Here is a 23,118-nt window from a genome sequence, read left to right as displayed (position 1 = left end):
CTGTTTAAATTTTTAAAGAGCAAGACTGAGAGATTTCCCAGTGATGCCCATGGATTGATTCACCATAGGCGGGCTCTACAGCCTGACAGTATAGCGCACACGCCCTACCACCAGACACCCTGGGTTGAATCTGGGTTACAGTCTTATTGTGAGCAACTTATTCTTTAATTCTGTCACTCACCTTATTCATTTGCAAATTGGGGATGATAATAATATTTCACTCTTAGGGCTCTTGTGAAACAAAATGAGCTAATAAACAAAGTGCTTAGGTGACTGGTGGTCGGGAGCTGGCTTCTATGGACTCATGAAAGTCAACTGTGTGCACATCTCCTTTCAATCCAGGCCAGCAGGACCCTGTAATCAGTCCTGGATGGGGTAGTGACACCACAGAAATCGAACACTACTGCTCTCCAGAGAGCTGGGCGTTCACCATTTATCAGAACACCACCAACTTAAAACTATTACGATGAACATGTGACTGCTAATAAATCCAGAATGAGATTCTCTGAGACAATGGCATGGATGCCTCCCCTCTAAATTTCATAATATAAAGGTAGAGGGCTATTCTAGATTAAAATATACTAATGAAACATAATAGACAAATGCAACATGTGAAAGGTTTTTTTAAATATGGGAGGAGGGGAAATCACAGTCATGGAGAAAAGACTTGTGGTTGCCAAGGAGGAGGGGGCTGAGGGAGGGAAGGACTGGGAGTTTAGGATTAGCAGATGCAAACTATTATATAGCAACAAGGTCCTAGTGTATAGCACAGGGAAATGTATTCAATATCCTATGATAAACCACAATGGAAAAGAATATAAAAAAGGAATGTCTATATGTATGTAACTGGGTTACTGTGGTATATACAGCAGAGTTTGGCATAACTCTGTAAATCAACTGTTAATCAATTTCAATAAAAAATAAAAATAATAAAAATATGGGGAGAAGAGGAATTGAGACAATTTAATATTTAACTTAGTAGCTGCAGTCCATGGGTTGCAAAGAATCAGACACGACTGGGTAACTGAACAACAACAGTTATAGTTTCTCAGGTATAACAGTGGTAGCAAAATTATATAGCAAAGTGTCCTTATTTTTAGAAGATGTATGCTTAAGTATTTAGGGGCAAAGTGTTATAATGTCTAAAACTTTAAAGTGTTTCAGAAAAAAAAGTGTGAGAGAGATATAAAACAAATGTAGCAAAATCTTAACACTTTAAATAAACCTAGGTAAAGAGTACAGACCACCTGACCTGACTCCTGAGAAACCTGTATGCAGGTCAGGAAGCAACAGTTAGAACTGGACATGGAACAACAGACTGGTTCCAAATAGGAAAAGGAGTACGTCAAAGCTGTATATTGTCACCCTGCTTATTTAATTTATATGCAGAGTACATCATGAGAAATGCTGGGCTGGAAGAAGCACAAGCTGGAATCAAGACTGCTGGGAGAAATATCAATAACCTCAGATATGCAGATGACACCACCCTTATGGCAGAAAGTGAAGAGGAACTCAAAAGCCTCTTGATGAAAGTGAAGAGGAGAGTGAAAAAGTTGGCTTAAAGCTCAACATTCAGAAAAAGAAGATCATGGCATCTGGTCCCATCACTTCATGGGAAATAGATGGGGAAACAGTGGAAACAGTGTCAGACTTTATTTTGGGGGGCTCCAAAATCACTGCAGATGGTGATTGCAGCCATGAAATTAAAAGACGCTTACTCCTTGGAAGAAAAGCTATGACCAACCTAGACAGCATGTTAAAAAGCAGAGACGTTATTTTGCCAACAAAGGTCCGTCTAGTCAAGGCTATGGTTTTTCCAGTGGTCATATATGGATGCGAGAGTTGGACAATAAAGAAAGCTGAGCGCCCAAGAATTGATGCTTTTGAACTGTGGTGTTGGAGAAGACTCTGAGAGTCCCTTGGACTGCAAGGAGATCCAACCAGTCCATCCTAAAGGAGATCAGTCCTGGGTGTTCTTTGGAAGGACTGATGCTGAAGCTGAAACTCCAACACTTTGGCCACCTGATGCAAAGAACTGACTCATTGGAAAAGACTCTGATGCTGGGAGGGATTGGGGGCAGGAGGAGAAGGGGACAACAGAGGATGAGATGGCTGGATGGCATCACCAACTCGATGGACATGAGTCTGAGTGAACTCCGGGCGTTGGTGATGGACAGGGAGGCCTGGCGTGCTGTCATTCATGGGGTCGCAAAGAGTCAGACACGGCTGAGCGACTGAACTGAACTGAAAGAGTACAGAAATCATCATTTCAACTTTCCCATAGATTTGAATTTTTTCAAGATACAAAGTAGGGGGAAATAGGTAAAGGATGCAAAAATATAAGAAAAAAAATTAAACGTAGATAGTGGGTTGGCCAAAACGATCGTTCGAGTTTTCCTGTAACATTGTACAGACTTTGTTTCCTGTAACAACAAACTTTTTGGCCAATGCAATAAAACAACTAACCCAAACTTGTCCAACTCTGAAAATGTTAAGGCTTTATACAAGAAAAGTAAACAAAATCCAAGGTGGAATTTCAAAGTGACACTACTAAACATCCTTAGCAACAAAATGTTAGTACAGTAACAAAAAGTATATTTGGTCTCTTACCAAAGACTAAGATGAGTTTACATTTCAATAGATTAAAAATAAAATCAGAGAACACATGTACTCAACTATTTTATGGCAGGTCACAAGCAGTAATCTCTACTTTTCTTTTTGGTGGAAAGATTTTCCGGTCTATTTCTCATAGCAAAAAGTCAGATTACATTTTTCATTGTAAACTCACTCTAGAAAAGCAAGCCATTCAGCACTGCAGTCAAGGACTAGCTGCTCCCGGAGCTGATTCAGATGTCTGTAATTTTCTACAATAAAAGGAGAGTGAAAGCGGCTCACAGCTTTTGTGCTAGAAGAAGAGAAAAAACATAAAATAGGAAATCAAGGTTACTAAGAAGTCAGTAATGCCATCACTTCAGAAAATTAAAGTAGTTATTTATTATTCTCTGATGAACCTTGAAAGTAAATAGCTGTAAATAGAGAACATTCTTTAATTATGATCCTAAACTTTATTGATTCCAAAGATCTTTAAATAAAGTATTTGACGTTCAGAGTACTTTGTTATGAAGCTTTTAAAATTCAAGTTATATCCATATGACAAAAATCAAAGTTTAGCATTTCTGTTAAAGAGGTTTTTTCTGTAAATTATACAAAATGAAAATGTTTGGTTAAAAAAAAAAAAAGATCAGAAGCAAATATAACAAAGTTAAGTCCTAACAAATCAGAGAGTTAGATATATTGGTGAAGGTCATATCATTTTTTATATTTCATACATTTCTGTATGATTAAAGTATTTCAATTTAAAAAAAAGCATTACAATGAACAGCAATGCATTAATTCAGGAGGCAGTCAAAGAAGGGTTCACGATCCAACTGCAGATTCACAGTGACCCTGGATGGGAAGAAATATCATCTACTCCTCTTCTGAGCTTGCAAACAATCTCTGCTTCCTCATCAAGAAGCTACAGAACACAATGGTGGATGCTATGGGTCCCCAGTCAGAGAATCCGCAGTAAGATTCCAACTCTGTCACTTACTCGTTATCTATGTGACTCTGGGCCAATAAAACTGATTTTGTCTAAATTAAAAACTTTCCTCACCTATCAAATGGCCTCACCTATCAAATGGGGATAACAACAGTATCTACCTCATGAAAAGTGAAAATGTTACTTGTACAGTCATGTCCAATCTTTCCATGGACTGTAGCCCACCAGGCTCCTCTGTCCATAGAATTCTTCAGGCAAGAATACTAGAGTGGGTAGCCAGAGCATCCTCCCGACCCAGGTATTGAACATGGATCTCCTCCACTGCAGGCAGATTCTTTACCGTTTGAGTCACCAGGGAAGCCCATGGGTACTGTAGGGAGGATCAGATAGTGCTCAGCAGAGTAATTATGTCACTAGTACTCAATGATTTCCTAAAGGAAATCAATCCTGAATATTCATTGGACAGACTGATGCTGAAGCTCCAATACTCTGGACACCTGATGCAAAGAACTGACTCATCAGAAAAGACCCTGATGCTGGGAAAGATTGAAGGCAGGAGGAGAAGGGGATGACAGAGGATGAGATGGTTGGATGGCATCACCAACTTGATGGACATGAGTTTGAGCTACTTCTGGCAGTTGGTGATGGACAGGGAAGCCTGGCGAGCTGCAGTTCATGAGGTCACAAAGAGTCAGACACAACTGAGCAAATGACCTGAACTGAACTCAATGTTAGGAGCCATTCCACTGTGGTAGTGATTACTGCTTATTGATGCTATTACTATGATGGAAACTTTAAGAAGAAAAGGTCAAGGTTGAGTGATAGGTAGGTGATGACAGAGGGTACTCTGATCTCTGTTTGCACACTCACTCCTGTTAACACATGGTCACAATTATCTTTAATTTGGCAAGTTACTGAAAATGAGCCTTTTGCATTCGAAATCTGACTAGTGATATTTTAACTTACTCCTGTCAAGGCTATGGTAGCTAAACAGATAAAAAATACCTTCCCAACCACATTTATTCATTTGATTTATATCACTGAAATGTTGAAAAGATGCTGGTATTGATTTATGCCTTGCTTATTGCTTTTAAAGTATGTTATCTAGATTTCTATGCAAACATATTAATCATAGCTTTTTCTTCTGACAAAACTCATTTAGTGAGACATTTCAGTGGTTGTTCTAGACAGATTAACACGATTTCTAGTAATTTCTCTTCATAAAGTGTATTACCATTCATTAGCTGTAGTATAGGACAAGAATTGGTAAAGGAAAGAATGCCTGCAGAAGAAGAAAACATTCCCTATAATCAACAATATCTGAAACTCAATTACAGCTTCTGGTAAAAAAAATAAAGGATGGTATTAGAGCTAAAGAAACCCATGATTATGCTTTCAGGATCCTTTGATAGTGGCCATGGATAACAGGGTTTTTTATTAAAATAACAAATTAATAATCATTCACACATCATGTCAAAATCATGTCAAAATTTCCTTCCACTCTTAACATAGCATTCCTCACACCATCACCAGCTACTAGTCCCTATTCTACTATCTTAGGAAAATGTAACATTTTCATCTCAAGTTGATACAAACATTCTAACAGTAGTAAATAAATATTTCTGAAACAGTACCACTCACAAGAGGAAATAAATTTCCCTAAAACCACTTCTTTAATGAGTCACCTCTTGAGGATTAATGCCTAACCAAGAAGACAAGGCAGGGTCTCATTGTGGTTCTCTAATTTTGTTTCCGATTAATTATTTTCATGAATCCAAGACACAATGTTAAAAAAGAACATGTAAAGAACTAGTGTAACTACTGCCATGGAAAGCAGTAAGAACAAAGAAAGGCAGAGCTCAGTGAGGCAGAAAATGAAGTGTCAGCTTCTTAAAAGAATGTCAGGTACAGCATTCATCAAGAAGTTCAAGCGACCAAATTAATCTTATAATTGAAGGTTCTGCAACTTTCTCTTTTCCTGTGTTTAAAGTGTACTCTGAAGTATAAGGATAAAATAATAATTCACAAAACAGGGAAACAAATATATACAAATAAGATACCTTTTGGACAAAATGTTTAAAAATCAATGATTAAAAGAGTTTAAGATAATTATTTCTCTAATTTAAAGTTCCACAAGGAAACTGAAGGGCAAGAATTGCTTTTAATGTCAAGGATGTGCTTTTAACAGTCCAGAAGCATGAAGGTAATTTATTTATTATAATCTACATGAATAATAAAAAAACATGTATTTTTAAACTTACCTTCCAATCTTAACCCAATCAGTTGGTATACAAGATACAGCAGAATTCTTTACTTCAATCATAAACTAAAATAAATACAAATAAAGGTTAGATATTTAAAAGATTAGCCATTATATTTTTAAATCTTCCACAAAACTGTGCTGTGATAGTCTAGCAAATATCATTCTAAACATTCAAAATAAATCTAGCACTGTTATTGGGAGAGTTCATATATGTCTGTACAACCAAATATTAATAATTAGGGTTTCAACACTTAGGAAAAAGTACCATTTGTACTAAGCAAAAAGGTTGTAATAAAAAATATAACCTGGTGATTTAATACCTGTAACGCTGTTACTTTCACACTACAAATGGTGATTTTTCCTTAATGACCTTTTTAATTCATTTCATTTATTAGCAGCATTTATCTTAAGAATTCTATGACTCAGTAATAAGACTGAACCTCTAAATACATAAAATTTTAGAATATTTTATTATTAGACATTATATCAGTTTGAGACATGGCTAATCCCTTATTCTGAACAGAAGAGGATTTATTATAATAGCTTTTATCCAAGAAACCTAAGTCCTTTAAAAGTATCATCACAGAAAGCACTTAACCCCTCAGTAATTAAGGAAGGAAGAGATTTCTTCACATGAGTATTTTCTTTAAGTTTTCACTTATATGAACTATTACAGATCCAACTGTACTCTACAAGCTTTTCTGAAATCAACCAGGAAGTAAATGAAATCAGTATTTTTATCACACCTTCCATTTTTCACACAAATTATATATCATCTCCTTTTCCTGCTCACATTTCTGTATTATTACAGTGAAATTTAATGTTTCATTTAAATAAAAATACACCTATTTTGTATGGGATGGGACCCAGAAATTCTAGAGTTGCCATTAATTTTGAGATGACTACAGGAACTTTGTCACATATGTTTTACAACATTTAGGTATTTATAACACGCATATTATTAATAGTATCAGTCTGGCTTTTGAGTTTACTTTTCTGTTAATAGAAACACTTTAGCTTTTATATTCATTATAATTGGAATCAATGGTTAACGTAAAATCTATTTTCTCCTCACTTTAAAAAAAATTCCACTATCCTGAATCAGCATCACTACTGCTTTTCTTGCCTTCCTGGCCTCAGCCAACCTTAAAGAACTTGTCTACATTCACTTTCTCTACCTCACATTCAACCTGCCCAGGAGACCACTGCCTTGAGGGCAAGCATTATGTCTGATTCTGGACTTCTAGCAGCCAGTACATGTTCAGTATAGTTCCTTAAATGAAGGAACCAAGGATAGTATGGTTTTTTTCACTTGTTTTCCTCCGAAACAGCTCTCACAGAGATCATTAAGTATATAATTAATTGTAAATTCAAAAAAAAAAAAAAAAAAGAATTTTTATCCTTAGCAACGATTTTGCAACTACTGAAGTCCTCCTGTATAGAGGATATTAATACAATTTCAAATCTGACATATCCAGTTAAAGAAAAGAATTTTAAAAAGTCTCTCCTTTGGCTAAAAAAAAGTAACTGGGGGGGGAGGGGACAAAATAAATATCACTAATGAGAAAGATAAAATCTCTCGAAGACTATGCTAAAAAATATTCTGCTTAAATATTTTGAAATCTTCTATGAGAAAACATATTGGTGTTTTTATACAATAATTGTGGGAGGAGATAAGCCAAAGGCAAACAGCAAAATTCGGGACCACAGTAGACCACTAACATTTGGGAATAATACATATAACACAGAGCTCCACAGAAATTACTGCCTAAATGATAGTGGAAATTTTGAAAAGAAGCTAAAACTGCCTCAATGAGGTCTCTGGGCAGCCAGCTGGAATAGTGTGCTTGAGTTATGCACCATAACTATGCAGCATGACGGCTCTGAATTCAGACCCATGCCCTATACACATTACTAACTGCCACCGGTCACACTCCTTTGGAGCACCCTGGGAACAGTTTAGACCAGGGGTCCTCAACCTTCAGGGTCTAATGCCTGATGCTCTGAGGTACAGCTGACGTATTAGTAACAGAAATAAAGTGCACAGTAATTGTAATGCACCTGAATCATCCTGAAACCCTCACCCACCGCCCACTAACCTGGTTCATGGAAAAACTGTCTCAACAAAACGGGTCCCTGGTGCCAAAAAGGTTGGGAACTGCTGATTTAGACCATAACTGTTCAATCTTAAAGTATCCAGGGTCTACTCTAAGGACCACAGCTCCTCAAGCAAGCCCTTTACAGAGTCAATACTGGATGGAAAACGGTGAGAATCAGGAAAGCCACGTGGACCCCCTGTTTGTTAAACTCCCGGGGTCACTTTCTCAGGTGCTGGTGCTGTGTCCTCTTGTGTTTCTCCTCAGCATTGTCACCAATGAGCAGTTTTTCTCAGTTCTACAGTAGTTATGGGATAGGAAATTTTCTATTTCTTTTCAATGAACATTCTAAGGATGAGCAGACAAGCCTTTTGTTTAGAGACTTTACTGCTAAAGGAAACTAACAAAAACTGGAAATTAACATGTATGTCAGAAATTTTAGAGAGTTCTCATAGAAACTTTCCTTGCTCTATGGTTTGTGACTTTGTTTCTTAGGTGTTGATGTGAAAAATCTGTCCAGATTCATTCTAACAATCTCTCATATTCTTCTGCTGGGATCCAGTTCTGTCTTGGTTAAATGTCAGATACTGTTACTCAAACTACAGCCCATGGAATCAATGGGCTGGAATCATTGTTAAGTTTGCTGAAATTCACTCATTTCAGAAACTGCTCTCTGTTCTCTCCAAGGCCACACTTCACCCATTCCTATTCTCCCCTCTTTCTCATTGTTTCTTAAGAATTCAAAAATATTTTTTTATTTAGATGTAAGATATAACAGATTGCTTTTCAAGTCTCAATCATGCTAAGCAGATATCTGGATATGCTGCATCCTGTGAATTAGTAACTTTTTTCTAAGGATGTTCCAATAATATTTATTCCCTTTTCCTTTAAGAAAACTACTAGTCAAAACTGTCCCAAATCTAAGTATCACCCCATGCCTATTCCATATTTGATTCAATGTTGAGACATAATTCTCCCCATACATAAAAGATGAGAGACCCTATAACAGAAACAATGAACTATGTAAAGCTATGTAAGTTTCTACTTTCATTATTTTCTTCCCAGGATTTTTTTTCTTTCACTATTTTCTAAAACAATACTGTCAGATGAAGGTGTGACAGTCACTCAGTTGTGTCAGACTCTTTGCCACCCCATGGACTGTAACCTGCCAGGCTCCTCTGTCCATGGGATTCTCCAGGCAAGAATACTGGGGTGGGTTGCCATTCCCTTCTTCAGGAATACTATCAGAGTTAGACACAATAATTCACCATAGGCAATAAGGCTTAGTATTCTCATCAGTACATAAAAACTGGGAACAAAGTGAAAAAAATGAATAGAGCAAAAAGTAACACTGGTTTGACAGTTTATTTTTACTAGCAAACTCACGTACCACACAGGGCTATTATAACAGGTATTTTAACATATATTACAAAAGTTATATGTATGGAAATAAGCTTTCAGCTAGAAGAGAAGGGTATAAAATAAGCAGCACATATATATAATACAAGAGTTTTCCCTCCCAGCTCCTTCACTTCTCAGAGGTGAGAAGTGATTTGATGAAGTCTGTTCTACTCCTTTAAATATCTCTAAATTTTGTTGATACCTTTAGTACAAATATTTAAACAGAATTTGATTATAACAATGCTGGCTACTTAGAATTTATTTGATGTTTGAATGAACAGCATCACTAATTCCCCAAAAAATGTTATAAAAGTGATTCTATAATGAAGTACTATGGAGAAGGAAATGGTAACCCACTGCAGTTTTCTTACCTGGAAAGTTCCATGGATAGAGAAGCCTGACAGGCTACAGTCCATGGGGTTGCAAAGAGTCAGACACAGCTGAGCACACATTCAATTCGAATGAAGTACTATCAAGATTTTAGAGGTTTAAAAAAAAAACAAGAATCTATCCTTTTGTTAAAAACTAAAAAATTTCCTGTCTCAACCTCATCACCTTAATTTAGTAAAAGTTAACAATAATTAGATAATTTACCTTCCTTGATAATCCTTTGTAATCCAATTACTTGATCTCCATGCTGTGCTTTTTCTTAAATGTCAGTGCTATACTGTCAATGCTAATCTACTATCCCTTACGAATTTTTGATAAGTTTTCCCCATTTTAACTTTAAAACTCCAACTGAATCTAGGGCTGTCTTTCAAAACCTTACGTTTTATTTCAATCTGAATAGTACAAGCTCTCAAATGTCTGGATTTTATCAAATAAAATCTATGATGTTGATAAACCCTTGTGTTAACACTGTTTGTGAGCTGAGTGAAATGACAGCATGGTATAAAGATCAGAAATAGGGAGACCTGGGCTGGAAATAAGGTTCTAACTTGGGCAACTTATCTCACTATATTATGCCAAGTCTGAGTTTTCTTTCCTGAAAAACTGGAAAAAACCCTTTTGTGTTGTTACAAGGATTCAGTAAAGCACTTAAAACCATTCCGAACTTTAACAAGTGCACAACAAATGGTAACTATATTACTATTATTAAGTGAATAATACTGCGAAGTGCTTTATGATCAGAAAGTACTTTCATGCTTTTTAACTCATTTGGTCTTTGTAGTAGTCTCACTTCAGAGGTGACTCTTCCATGGTACAGAGCATGTAAGTGGTAGAACTGGAAGATTTCGCCACTATAATACCAGGTAACCACTTTTCTACTACACATTTTCATTAATATATTAAGCAACTTTGATCATCTCACTTCCAACAAATAGACCAAAACAGTGGTGCTGAGGTCACTTGTCACTTTGCAAGATCATAATTATATACTCCGATGCTGTAAAGAGCAATATTGCATAGGAACCTGGAATGTCAGGTCCATGAATCAAGGCAAATTGGAAGTGGTCAAACAGGAGATGGCAAGAGTGAATGTCAGCATTCTAGGAATCAGCAAACTAAGGTGGACTGGAATGGGTGAATTTAACTCAGATGACCATTATATCTACTACTGTGGGCAGGAATCCCTTTGAAGAAATGGAGTAGTCATCATAGTCAACAAACGAGTCCGAAATGCAGTACTTGGATGCAATCTCAAAAATGACAGAATGATCTCTGTTAGTTTCCACGCCAAATTATTCAATATCAAATAATCCAAGTCTATGCCCTGACCAGTAATGCTGAAGAAGCTGAAGTCGAATGGTTCTATGAAGACCTACAAGACCTTTTAGAACTAACACTCAAAAAAGATGTCCTTTTCATTATAAGGGACAGGAATGCAAAAGTAGGAAGTCAAGAAACACCTGGAGTAACAGGTAAATTTAGCCTTGGAGTACAGAATGAAGTACCGAAATCAGACTGATTATATTCTTTGCAGCCAAAGATGGAGAAGCTCTATCCAGTCAGCAAACACAAGACTGGGAGCTGACTGTGGCTCAGATCATGAACTCCTTATTGCAAAATTCAGACTGAAATTGAACAAAGTAGGGAAAACCACTAGACCATTCAAGTATGACCTAAATCAAATCCCTTACAATGGTAGTAACAAACAGATTCAAGGGATTAGATCTGATAGAGTGCCTGATGAACTATGGACAGAGGTTCATGACATTGTACAGGATACAGGGATCAAGACCATTCCCAAGAAAAAGAAATGCAAAAAAGCAAAATGGCTACCTGAGGAGGTCTTACAAATAGTTGTGAAAAGAAAGGAAGTGAAAAGCAAAGGAGAAAAGGAAAGATATACCCATTTGAATGCAGAGTTCCAAAGAATAGCAAGGAGAGATAAGAAAGACTTCCTCAGCAATCAATGCAAAGAAACAGAGGAAAACAACAGAATGGGAAAAACCAGGTATCTCTTCAAGAAAATTAGAGATACCAAGGGAACATTTCATGCAAAGATGGGCTCAATAAAGGACAGAAATGGTAGGGACCTAACAGAAGCAGAAGATATTAAGAAGAGATGGCAAGAATACACAGAAGAACTGTACAAAAAAGATCTTCACGACAGATAATCACGATGGTGTGATCACTCACCTAGAGCCAGACATCCTGGAATGCGAAGTCAAGTGGGCTAAGGAAGCATCACTATGAACAAAGCTAGTGGAGGTGATGGAATTCCAGTTGAGCTATTTCAAATCCTAAAAGATGATGCTGTGTAGGTGCTGCACTCAATATGCCAGCAAATTTGGAAAACTCAGCAGTGGCCACAGGACTGGAAAAGGTCAGTTTTCATTCCAGTCCCAAAGAAAGGCAATGCCAAAGAATGTTCAAACTACCACACAATTGCACTCATCTCACACGCTAGTAAAGTAATGCTCAAAATTCTCCAAGCCAGGCTTCAGCAATATGTGAACCGTGAACTTCTAGATATTCAAGTTGGTTTTAGAAAAGGCAGAGGAACCAGAGATCAAATTTTCAACATCCGCTGGATAATGGAAAAAGCAAGAGAGTTCCAGAAAAACATCTATTTCTGCTTTATTGACTACGCCAAAGCCTTTGACTGTGTGGATCATAATAAACTGTAGACTCTGAAAGAGATGGGAATACCAAACCACCTGACCCGTCTCTTGAGAAACCTGTATGCAGGTCAGGAAGCAACAGTTAGAAGTGGACATGGAACAACAGACTGGTTCCAAATAGGAAAAGGAGTACATCAAGGCTGTATATTGTCACCCTGCTTATTTAACTTATATGCAGAGTACATCATGAGAAACGCTGGGCTGGAAGAAGCACAAGCTGGAATTAAGATAACCTCAGATATGCAGATGACACCACCCTTTTGGCAGAAAGTGAAGAACTAAAGAGCCTCTTGATGAAAGTGAAAGTGGAGAGTGAAAAAGTTGGCTTAAAGCTCAACATTCAGAAAACAAAGATCATGGCATCTGGTCCCATCACTTCATGGCAAATAGATGGGGAAACAGTGGAAACTGTGGTAGACTTTATTTTTTCAGGCTCCAAAATCACTGCAGATGGTGATTGCAGCCATGAAATTAAAAGACATTTACTCCTTGGAAGGAAAGTTATGACCAACCTAGACAGCACATTAAAAGCAGAGACATTACTTTGTCAACAAAGGTCATCTAGTCAAGGTTATGGTTTTTCCAGTGGTCATGTATGGATGTTACAGTTGGACTATAAAGAAAGCTGAGTACTGAAGAATTGATGCTTTTCAACTATGGTGTTGGAGAAGGCTCTTGAGAGTCCCTTGGACTGCAAGGAGATCCAACCAGTCCATTCTAAAGGAGATCAGTCCTGGGTGTTCATTGGAAGGACTGATGTTGAAGCTGAAACTCCAATACTTTGGCCACCTCATGCGAAGAGCTGACTCATTGGAAAAGACCCTGATGCTGGGAAAGACTGAGGGCAGGAGGAGAAGGGGATGATAGAGGATGAGACGGTTGGATGGCATCACCAACTCAACAGACATGAGTTTGGGTAAACTCTGGGAGTTGGTGATGGACAGGGAGGCCTGGAGTGCTGCAGTTCGTGGGGTCACAGAGTTGGACACAACTGAGTGACTGAACTTAACTGAACTGAATTATATAGTGAAACCAAGAGATAAAATTAAGGATTTGGTATTTGCCGGTTCAGGGGAGGAGTGAAAATAAATATTCACATTATGATTTCATAGAGTTCTACTCAGAATCCATTATGAAATGTGTATAATATCTTAACTTCATTTAGAAGACAGGCTGACTTAATCAATAGTATATTAATAAACATTTTAATAAAAGATTATAATTTATTATAGAGTGTCTTCTTTCAAATAATTATACAAATTAACACTCTTTTGGCTAAATAAAGCAATGCAAATATGTTTAAAACTGATCTGAAATTAAGTTTTTCCCCATTGGAAAAATATCTATTTTTTAAAATTCTGAATAAAATGTTATCCTATAGAAATTACTCACAAATTTCCCAATTTGCTATTTAAACAAGAAGAATTTTTCAAATTGCTTCAGTTTGAACCTTTATATTTTATTAAACATAAGATGTAGAGGTAGCAATACCTCAAGACTGAGAAAAGAACCAATGGATATAGCCACAATTTGAAAAGTGTACTTCTTCCTGTTTCTCATTCAGGTACTAATATCAAACTTTAAACAGAAACACACATACTAAAAAACACTTCCTACACAGCACCATAATCTTATGGAAGATTCACAAAATGTAGGTGTTTGCTATAGTTTTGTTTTTCTGGTTTTGTTTTTTTTTTAGCAGCTATACTCCTTCAAATAGAAGCCTTGTCATTTAATTACTGTATGATCCAATTAGTGTAGATGGTTCACTTTGTATCATTTATCATCTGCAGACTGGGAGTCAAAGACTAACTTCTCTCTTATAGAGTAAATGAATTATTTAAAGTTATTATTTACTATAGTCAAGGTTTCCTATAAGATAATCTCAATAGCTAATACTAAAATACATGTAACATTAAGATCCATGATTTTACCAAGAAACTAAATAAGCAAACAAAATACTGCCATTAAAAGAAAGTTTTTATCAAAATAAGGTATTACAATATATTTCAAAGAATAAAACAGAAAATCTGAAAAAAAAAAAAAAAAAACTTTCAGCCTATCATCAGATATTTATTTATACTTTAAAAAAGCTTTTCCAATTGAGGAAAGTTAATGTAAAAGAAAAGTATTTCAATATTACCTCCTGTCCTGATACAGTCACATATTGTGCAGAAGGATTTTTTAGTATTTTTCGTATTTCTTGTAAATGTGTTTGGATCTTCTTGGTAACGTCTTGAATTTCATCCTTCCTCTTTTTTATTAAAGGGAAGTCAGAAAGGTCTTTGAATAATTCAGTTTTATCCCCAGTCCTAAAAAAAATGAAAAAATGCAAATATATACTTTTAAGCATATTACTTATACTAATTATCAATTATTTTTCAGAACATAATAAAAGGGACTTCCCTGGTGTCTTCTGGCTAAGACTCCACGCTCCCAATGCAGGGGGTCCGGTGGTCGATCCCCGATCAGGGAACTAGACCCCAGAAGCTTCAACTAAAAGAGCCTGCATATGGCATAACTAAGACCTGACATGGCCAAATAAATAAATATAAAAAAAAAAAAACATAATGAAAGACCAAAGGGTGGGAAGTCAGGAGAACAAGATTCTAATCCCAGCTCTTCCATAAATATTTATGGGTAAGTTTCTTAATTTCTTGGAAGACATATGAAATTACCCTAACATCACTTTCATTTTGGAAGTTGATGATAGTCATGATGAAACCAAAAGATAGAATTCAACATTTGTTGTATATTCAGAAAATAAACACAAATGAAAATACTGTCAAATCTGTTTTCTTATACATAAAGTTCTTTGTGGGATAAAATGTAAAATGACGACCCCTTAAAGGATAAGTTTACTTCTACAGTTTCTACATATAAAACAGACCATCTCTGGCTATCTAGCAGATAAGCACAAGATGCCATCTGCCATCTACTTTTGGATTAATAGACTGCTACTACTTGCTCAGCCTGGACTTCATCATCTGATACCTGAAGAAATACCATATTTGTTCTGTCTGACAGAACTGACTAAACACTAAGGGTTATTTCCAGCTGTAATACAGAGCCTTTAGTATTCAATCACATTTCTAGTTTTATATGCAACTTCTACTATTAACTCTAAGGGAAGCTTAAGTATTCACATATTAAATGGTAAATACATTACTTTCACTACTAGAAAGGAAATGCTACTTACTTGGCAGCTTGTTCATTGAGTATCTTTAAGTAATGCTCCACTGGACTGAGGAGTCCAGGAATTTCTAAAATAAATGTCTGGAGCAACTCTGACTCAACATGGGAATTCACAGCAGGTATTAGTGCTTGAAATTCTGACTTCAAGTGATACAGGGTTTTGACAATCAGGAAGAACTCTTGCGTGGAACACTGAAAAGAGAAATATCTTTTACCTAAATAGCATAAGATACATGAAAATGAAATTCAGTTTGTGGTCTTTTTAAAGTTAGAATAAAAGAACATTTTAATTTATTGCATAAATGCTGCTGCTGCTGCTAAGTTGCTTCAGTCGTGTCCGACTCTGTGCGACCCCACAGACGGCAGCCCACCAGGCTCCCCCATTCCTGGGATTCTCCAGGCAAGAACACTGGAGTGGGTTGCCATTGCCTTCCCTTTGCATAAATGAGTTAATTGAAATAAAGCATTGTTGATATGTCCTAAATGTTAAATCAATAGTTTAAGTACTTTATAAGGTAAAGCTATAAAGAAAATTTGAGGCAAGGATAGGAAAACCAATACTTGTTCAGTATTTTTTCATTTTAAAATATGCTGATCACATAACAAAAATACAGTAAACAATGTCACAAATAAAAAGGATAATTCTGGGAAAAATCTGCAAAATATTTAAGAGATAAAGGTCAAAATTCTTTCAAGTATAATGAGATTTTACAAATTGGAAAAGATGAATAATTCAAAGAATAGTGGCTAAATGATCTGAATAAACTCATAGGAAAAAAAAAGTCCAATAAACACATAATTAACCTCACATATAATTAGGACAAGCAGATTAAAATGACAAGATAGCATTTTTCATTTGGCAGAATGTCAAAGATTTAAAACTGTGATAAGAGCCAAGTCACACTGAATATGAAAAATGATACTTTTATATACTATTAGCAGAGGCATTACCCTCTTGAAAAGCAATTTGGCATATATTTATAATACAAAGTGTAATACTCTTTGACTATACAATTCCATTTTAGAGAATTTTAAAATATTTTTCACAAGTAGTAAAAAAAAATGTTTGTATCTGAATATTTATAGTAGTAGTTTTGGTAATAATATTAAAAAGATGAATAAAAAACAAATACCCAGAAATTGAGATATTAGGAAAAATTCATTCAGTGTACAACTATAAGACAGTTAAAAAACTAACACATCTGTAAATACTAATGTACAGATTAATACAGAACTTCATAATTTCAACATATAAGTGTATATAGTATATTTTTACACTATATACCATATATCTGTTTTACACAGTAAAATTTCATTTGTGATTCTTTAAATTATGTTATTCTACAGAAGTTCGAGTATAATTTAACTTTCTCTAGTTATCTCTGGATAGTGGATATGCCAAAGGGTGGTAAAGGGAGACTTTTTACTCTTTATTTTATACTCCTGCTCATTGGAAAAGATCCTGATGCTCAGAGGGATTGGGGGCAGGAGGAGAAGGGGACGACAGATGATGAGATGGCTGGATGGCATCACCAACTCGATGGACATGAGTTTGGGTGAACTTCGGGAGTTGGTGATGGACAGGGAGGCCTGGCGTGCTGCGATTCATGGGGTCACAAAGAGTCAGACACCACTGAGGGACTGAACTGACTGAACTGATACTGTTGTAATTTTGTAACATGAATGTGAATAATTTATACTTCTGGAGTTTTGGATTAAAAAAGTGGGCTAAACAAGTGCATCTAATTTCACTCTGTCTTGAAGCTATAGTCCAAGATTGTTTTAAAAGACATGAAACTTCAAGAATAATTAGGAGAAAAAACAAAAGCAATAATCTCTTAGAAGCTACAAAGTAAACAGACTAACGGTAATGTGACACAGAAGACTCTGGGTGCCTGAATCTTAAGCTTGCCATGAGGAAAACTAGGACTCAGCTCTAGTTACACCCAGAATCCTAAGACTCAGGAACTGGGGGCACAAGTTATCTTTGAAAGTGGAAGCTGGGGATTTGGGAGTGGAGAAAACAATTGGCTGAAAGTGACATACACAGCAATTAAATCCCTCAACCCCCTATTCCTCTTCATGTCACTAAAGGGCCACCGTTCTCCTACCCTACAAAGACTGTAGTGGACACCTGAACAACTGAGTCACCTTTCTGTACAGCAGAAATTAACACAACATTGTAAATCAACTATACTTCAATAAAAAATAATATTTTTAAATAATAATTCAGAAAAATTTCCTAGAACTTGGTTGCCAGATTGAAAAGCTCCAATACAAATGAATTAAAACACAACCGAATCACAGCTGATGATCATGAAATTTTAAAACACTGGAGACAAAAGACACAATCTTCCATTTCTAGAAGGAGAGAAAAAACCACCACCACAACAAAAAAATGTCACACAAAGAATCGGGAACCGGTACGACTTCAGACTGTTTAAAAATAATAGTAGAAGCTGTTGAAAAAGACAGCACAAAATTCTAAAGGAAAATAATTTACTACCTAGAATTTTACACTCAACCAAACTACCAATGAAATGTGAGAGCAAAACAAAGACATTTCCAGACATCAATATTTCAAAACTTACTCCTAATACCCTTTCTCAGGATGCCTCCAGAGAATGTACCCCACCAAAATGGAGGAATAAACCAAGAGGAAGTCATGAAGTACAGAAAACAGAAGATTCAATTCAAGGAAATAAAGGGAATCTTAAAAGATAGCTATTCAACAGGTATAGCAGGCAACAAGTCCAGGTTGGATCAGGTAGGAAGGCTCAAGAACATGAAATGAACAGAATATTTGATGAAAATGAATACCTTGAGATGAGAGGACAATGTAAGTTTAAGTTAATGGTAAGTACACACCATAAATAGTATATATGTGTGTATATATATATAATGCCTGAATGTTAAGACATATTTAGAAAGATAATTACTTATAAGAAATAAAGAAAACTGTACAAAAAAAAAGAAACTAGGTTCAACTGAACAAATGGTGAGTTCAGAATGTATCATAAAGCACCTCATCTCCAGAAAGGCCATGGCTCACTGGGAAAGATACATACAGGAAACTGCACTGTTTGTATAAATATGGAGCCTGGAAATAATTTATAGCCTAGAATTGAACTCAAGTCACTTAATGGTATAGTCTAATAAAAGTAAAGGGCCAAAAATAAACATTTTCAATAGAATTTCTGAATAATAATCTCATAATTATTGCAATTTGATAAGCAAAAAAGAAAAAAAAAAGGAATTGATTGTTCATGCTTAGATATGATATCAAATTTAAGTGAGCAAGAGAAATAAGGTGAAAGCCAGAAGTGCTTGCAACCAAGTCCTAAGTGCCCAGGGCAGGCTGCTCTCAAGAGTCACAAGAAAGCTGAGAATAAGGGTAAAACAGTTGCTCTTGAAGTCACTCATGTTCAACCCCATTTCTGGCAGCAAGCTTCTCTATGGAAGTGCTTGAGAATACATGCGCAAGTGCAGAGGCAGATCATCACAGGACTGGAAGAACCCCAACCTAAGCTCCACACTGAAAACATGGAGTTGGGCTTCTAGCAGTCTAGCTAAGAAATTAACTATAAAACCTACAAAGTCTGGAAACCCTCTCCTTTCAACATTTACTAAGTGCTACATCCTTAGCAGCTATGTATCATTTTCTTACAAAAGTTATTATAGTTATTGAACAGTTAATGTGAACTCCTATCACTAGCACTATTTTCTAAGATTTAAATTTGAAGTCTTACTATCAAAAGAAATGTTTATTTCAGAGTCGGCCCACTTGGTATCCTCTATTATTATCATCATAAAAATACCTATTTGTGCCTATTCCACGGCACTTTCCACACAGCCAGATGGCCTAAGCCTACCACTTCCACAATATTCAAGCAGTGTTCCTTAACATTTTCTGAATTTCACAAAATTGGCACAATCTGTACCCAGGATATCACTCACCATTTGGTGCATATAGCAGAAGCTTATTTAGAGTAATCTAATGATAAAGAATAGACATGTGTTTTATGGTATGTTCCAAGAGCCAGCTAACTAATCTATAAAAATGTGGTTTAAAGCATTCAGACTTCCTAAAGTTGGTCTATACCAAATCATTTCTAATCTTCCCTTTTCAAATCAATCCTTAGGCATATTCTTGTACAAACACTAAAACAGCAATAAAGGAACAACTTCTGAGTGAGTCACAAGTTTCATCAGTATAAGCTGAAAGTCTAAAAAGTCATTCCTGTTCTGCATATTGGTTACTTTTAAAAGAAATTAGATTGTATTCTGTATCATCTCACTTGGATGTGGAATCTAAAAAGCCAAACAAAAAACCTGAATTAATAGATACAGAGCACATGTTAGGGGTTGTGGAACATGGTTATGTAGGCAAAATGGGTGAAGACGGTCAAAAGGTACAAACTTGCAGTTGTGAACTGAATAAGTCCTGGGGATGTAACGGCATGGCAACCACAGTTACTAATACTGAATTGTGTATATTTGAAAGTTGCTGAAGAGGAGATCTTAGGAGCTCTCTCTCATCAAGAGACAAAAAAGCTTTGCAACTTTACATAGTAAAGGATGCTAACTAGAGACTTATTGTGGTGATCATATATATTGAATCCTTATGTTATATACCTGAAACTAAAATAAAGTTGGATATCAATTATACCTCAGTTAAAAAAATTAGATTCTGACATTTACCAGAGTTTTAAACTTTTATAAGTACACAAACTTTATGCAAATATGCGAATAATAAAGTACAGTTTAAAGAGAAGCAGGAAGGCGTAATAGAAATCACCACAGTAATAAATGATGATGCCATCTTAATGCCACGGATACTATGATTCAGCTCTTTTGATTAGCCATTGATAATTTTTCAGCTTTGTTCCTATCTTCTTTTGAGAAAAACAAAAATCTCTAACATCTGTCAGTGAATCCTTTTTAGTAGTGAAGGCAATGTGTTTAGAGATCTGCTGCTTAATGAAGGGTAACAAGCATGGATTATCAGCCACTGGGTCAAGGTCAAAAACAAAATAACAGATGGTATGTCATCCATTCTGTAACCTCAAAAATGGCAACCATAATACTTCCTACTACCGGAACAGCCTCTACTCTTGCCAACAAAACAGAAACTCAGCAACTTCCCTGGCCAGTCCAGCGGTTAAGATTTCACCTTCCAAGGCGGGGGGTATGGGCTGGATCTCTGGTTGGGGAGCTAAGATCTCACATGCCTCATGGCCACAAAACCAAAAGATAAAATAAAAACAGTATTGTAACAAATTTAGTAAAGACTTTAAACATAGTACACATCAAAAAAAATAATCTTGGGCTTCCCTGATGGCTCAGTCGTGAGGGGTTCTCCTGTCAATGCAAGAGACACAGGTTCAATCCCTAATCCAAAAAGATCCCACATGCTGCAGAGTAGCTAAGCCCATGCACCACAATTATCGAGCCTGTGCTCTAGACCCCAGGAGCCACAACTACGGAAGCCCACGCACCCTGCTCTGCAACGAGAAGCCACTACAATGAGAAGCCCGAGCACTGAAGCTAGACAGTAGCCCCTACTTGCGGCAACTAGAGAAAAGCCTATGCTGCAGCGAACACCCAGCACATTCCAAAATAAAAATAAGTAAATAAATATTTTTAAAAAGTCTTGGGGGGGAAAAAAAAACTCGAACACAGCGCATCAAGCAATGAAACAATAGATGCCAACCCCATAACCAAGGCCTACATTTTTTCCCTAGGGATCAGTATTTCCCAATTTTGACTTTTTCTTTCTTTTCAAATTTAGCTGAAGCATATGGAACAGTTACGTAAGTCCTCCTGGACACTGCAAGTATTTTCAGAGGCAGCAGTTATTATTCCAGTTAAACACTGTAAAGGAAAAAGCCTTAAAAAGGTAAAGACTAATAGAAAATTGGTGACAACTAAGGTTTTTCCAGTAGTCATGTATCGGATGTGAGAGTTGGACTATAAAGAAAGCTGAGCACTGAAGAACTGGTGCTTTTGAACTGTGGTGCTGGAGAAGACTCTTGAGAGTCCCTTGGACTGCAAAGAGATGCAACCAGTCCATCCTAAAGGAGATCAGTCCTGAACATTCATTGGAAGGACTGATGCTGAAGCTGAAACTCCAATACTTTGGCCACCTGATGTGAAGAACCGACTCATTTGAAAAGATCCTGATGCTGGGAAAGATTGAAGGCAGGAGGAGAAGGGGACCACAGAGGATGAGAAGGTTGGATGGCATCACCAACTCTATAGACAAGAGTTTCAGTAAGCTCCGGGAGTTGGTGATGGACAGGGAAGCCTGGCGTGCTGCAGTCCATGGGGTCGCAAAGAGTCAGACACAACTGAGTGACTGAACTGAACTAAAAGTTTGGGCACATAAAAGCTATTCTAAAAAAATTATTAAATTGGCAAGGATTTACATTTGGGCAAAAAATAAAAGTTGCTTACATAGGGACAGCCAGGAAAAAAAGATTTAATAGTATTCAAAACTGCTGCTACATCAAAAATGGTAGTGTCCAAAAATGTAAGCCACTAAAACCCAGTCAAGGACCCTGGTTTAAATATGAATTCTGTCACTTATGAGCAAGTTATTAACCCTCCTCTTAGCATCATTTTAGCCAAGGTAATGCAAGCTGTCATAGCATTATATAAAGACAGAAATATACATAATTTCCCACCAGTAAGAAAGTAATAAACCTTCTCAACCTCACAAAGTTTTTTTTTTACAACAGAGTCTAACATATGTGAATGACTTCTGTAGTAGGTAAGACACTATAAAAAGTTTATTAACAATTACAAATATCACCAACTGATAATTTTTTAATTTTAGGCATATTTTGAAGATAAATTATTTATCTAACAACTCTCACTTGTTACTGTTATACGATTTAAACTGGAAACCTTGCTGCTGCTGCTAAGTCACTTCAGTCGTGTCCGACTCTGTGCGACCCTGTAGACGGCAGCCCACTAGGCTCCTCTGTCCCTGGGATTCTCCAGGCAAGAATACTGAAATGGGTTGCCATTTCCTTCTCCAATGCATGAAAGTGAAAAGTCAAAGTGAAGTCGCTCAGTCATGCTCGACTCTTAGCGACCCCATGGACTGGAGCCTACCAGGTTCCTCCTTCCATATGGGATTTTCCAGGCAAGAGTACTGGAGTGGGGTGCCATTGCCTTCTCCAAAACTGGAAAGCTTAGGTGATGAAAATCAAAATAATGTGTTTTACTTAGCTTCAATATCCAAACTTGTCTGCATATTAATAATACCACAAATATTTTACAAACAGATTTTTCCTTTGGGTAAGTCAAATAAGAAGTTGTTGTGAGGTCAAAAGAAATAAGGCATCTCTTCTTCAAGTAGCTAGTCTAAGTAAACTTCCTACTTTGATGATGGTCCATACTTTGAGGATGAAACAGGAGAATATCCTGTATTAGAACAGCCTCTATGTGTTGCTGTAGTTAACAGAAGTGGGCAAACAATGCAAAAATTGGAATAACCTCAGTTTGTGCAATTAAAATCTCTAAGGATTCTCTTATGTTATCTGTAAG

At 36.5% G+C, this 23,118-nt stretch overlaps 1 protein-coding gene across 3 annotated transcripts in view; it reads right to left on the bottom strand.

The window, feature by feature from the left end:
• MSH3 (mutS homolog 3) overlaps positions 1-23,118 on the bottom strand; it is a 182,690-nt gene that overhangs the window by 75,330 nt on the left and 84,242 nt on the right. For all 3 annotated transcript variants that reach the window (XM_005904548.2, XM_070373062.1, XM_070373063.1), the window contains exons 14-17: positions 15,569-15,756; positions 14,513-14,681; positions 5,803-5,867; positions 2,789-2,905 (exon numbers count right to left, since the gene is read on the bottom strand). In XM_005904548.2, the coding sequence (XP_005904610.2) occupies positions 2,789-2,905; positions 5,803-5,867; positions 14,513-14,681; positions 15,569-15,756 (539 nt within the window). The remainder of the gene's footprint in view (positions 1-2,788; positions 2,906-5,802; positions 5,868-14,512; positions 14,682-15,568; positions 15,757-23,118) is intronic.

This window comes from Bos mutus, chromosome 7, assembly GCF_027580195.1.
Source record: "Bos mutus isolate GX-2022 chromosome 7, NWIPB_WYAK_1.1, whole genome shotgun sequence".
Classification (NCBI taxonomy): Eukaryota; Metazoa; Chordata; class Mammalia; order Artiodactyla; family Bovidae; genus Bos; species Bos mutus.
Note: the sequence above shows the minus strand (reverse complement) of the source record. Positions and strands in the feature narration are given on the sequence as shown.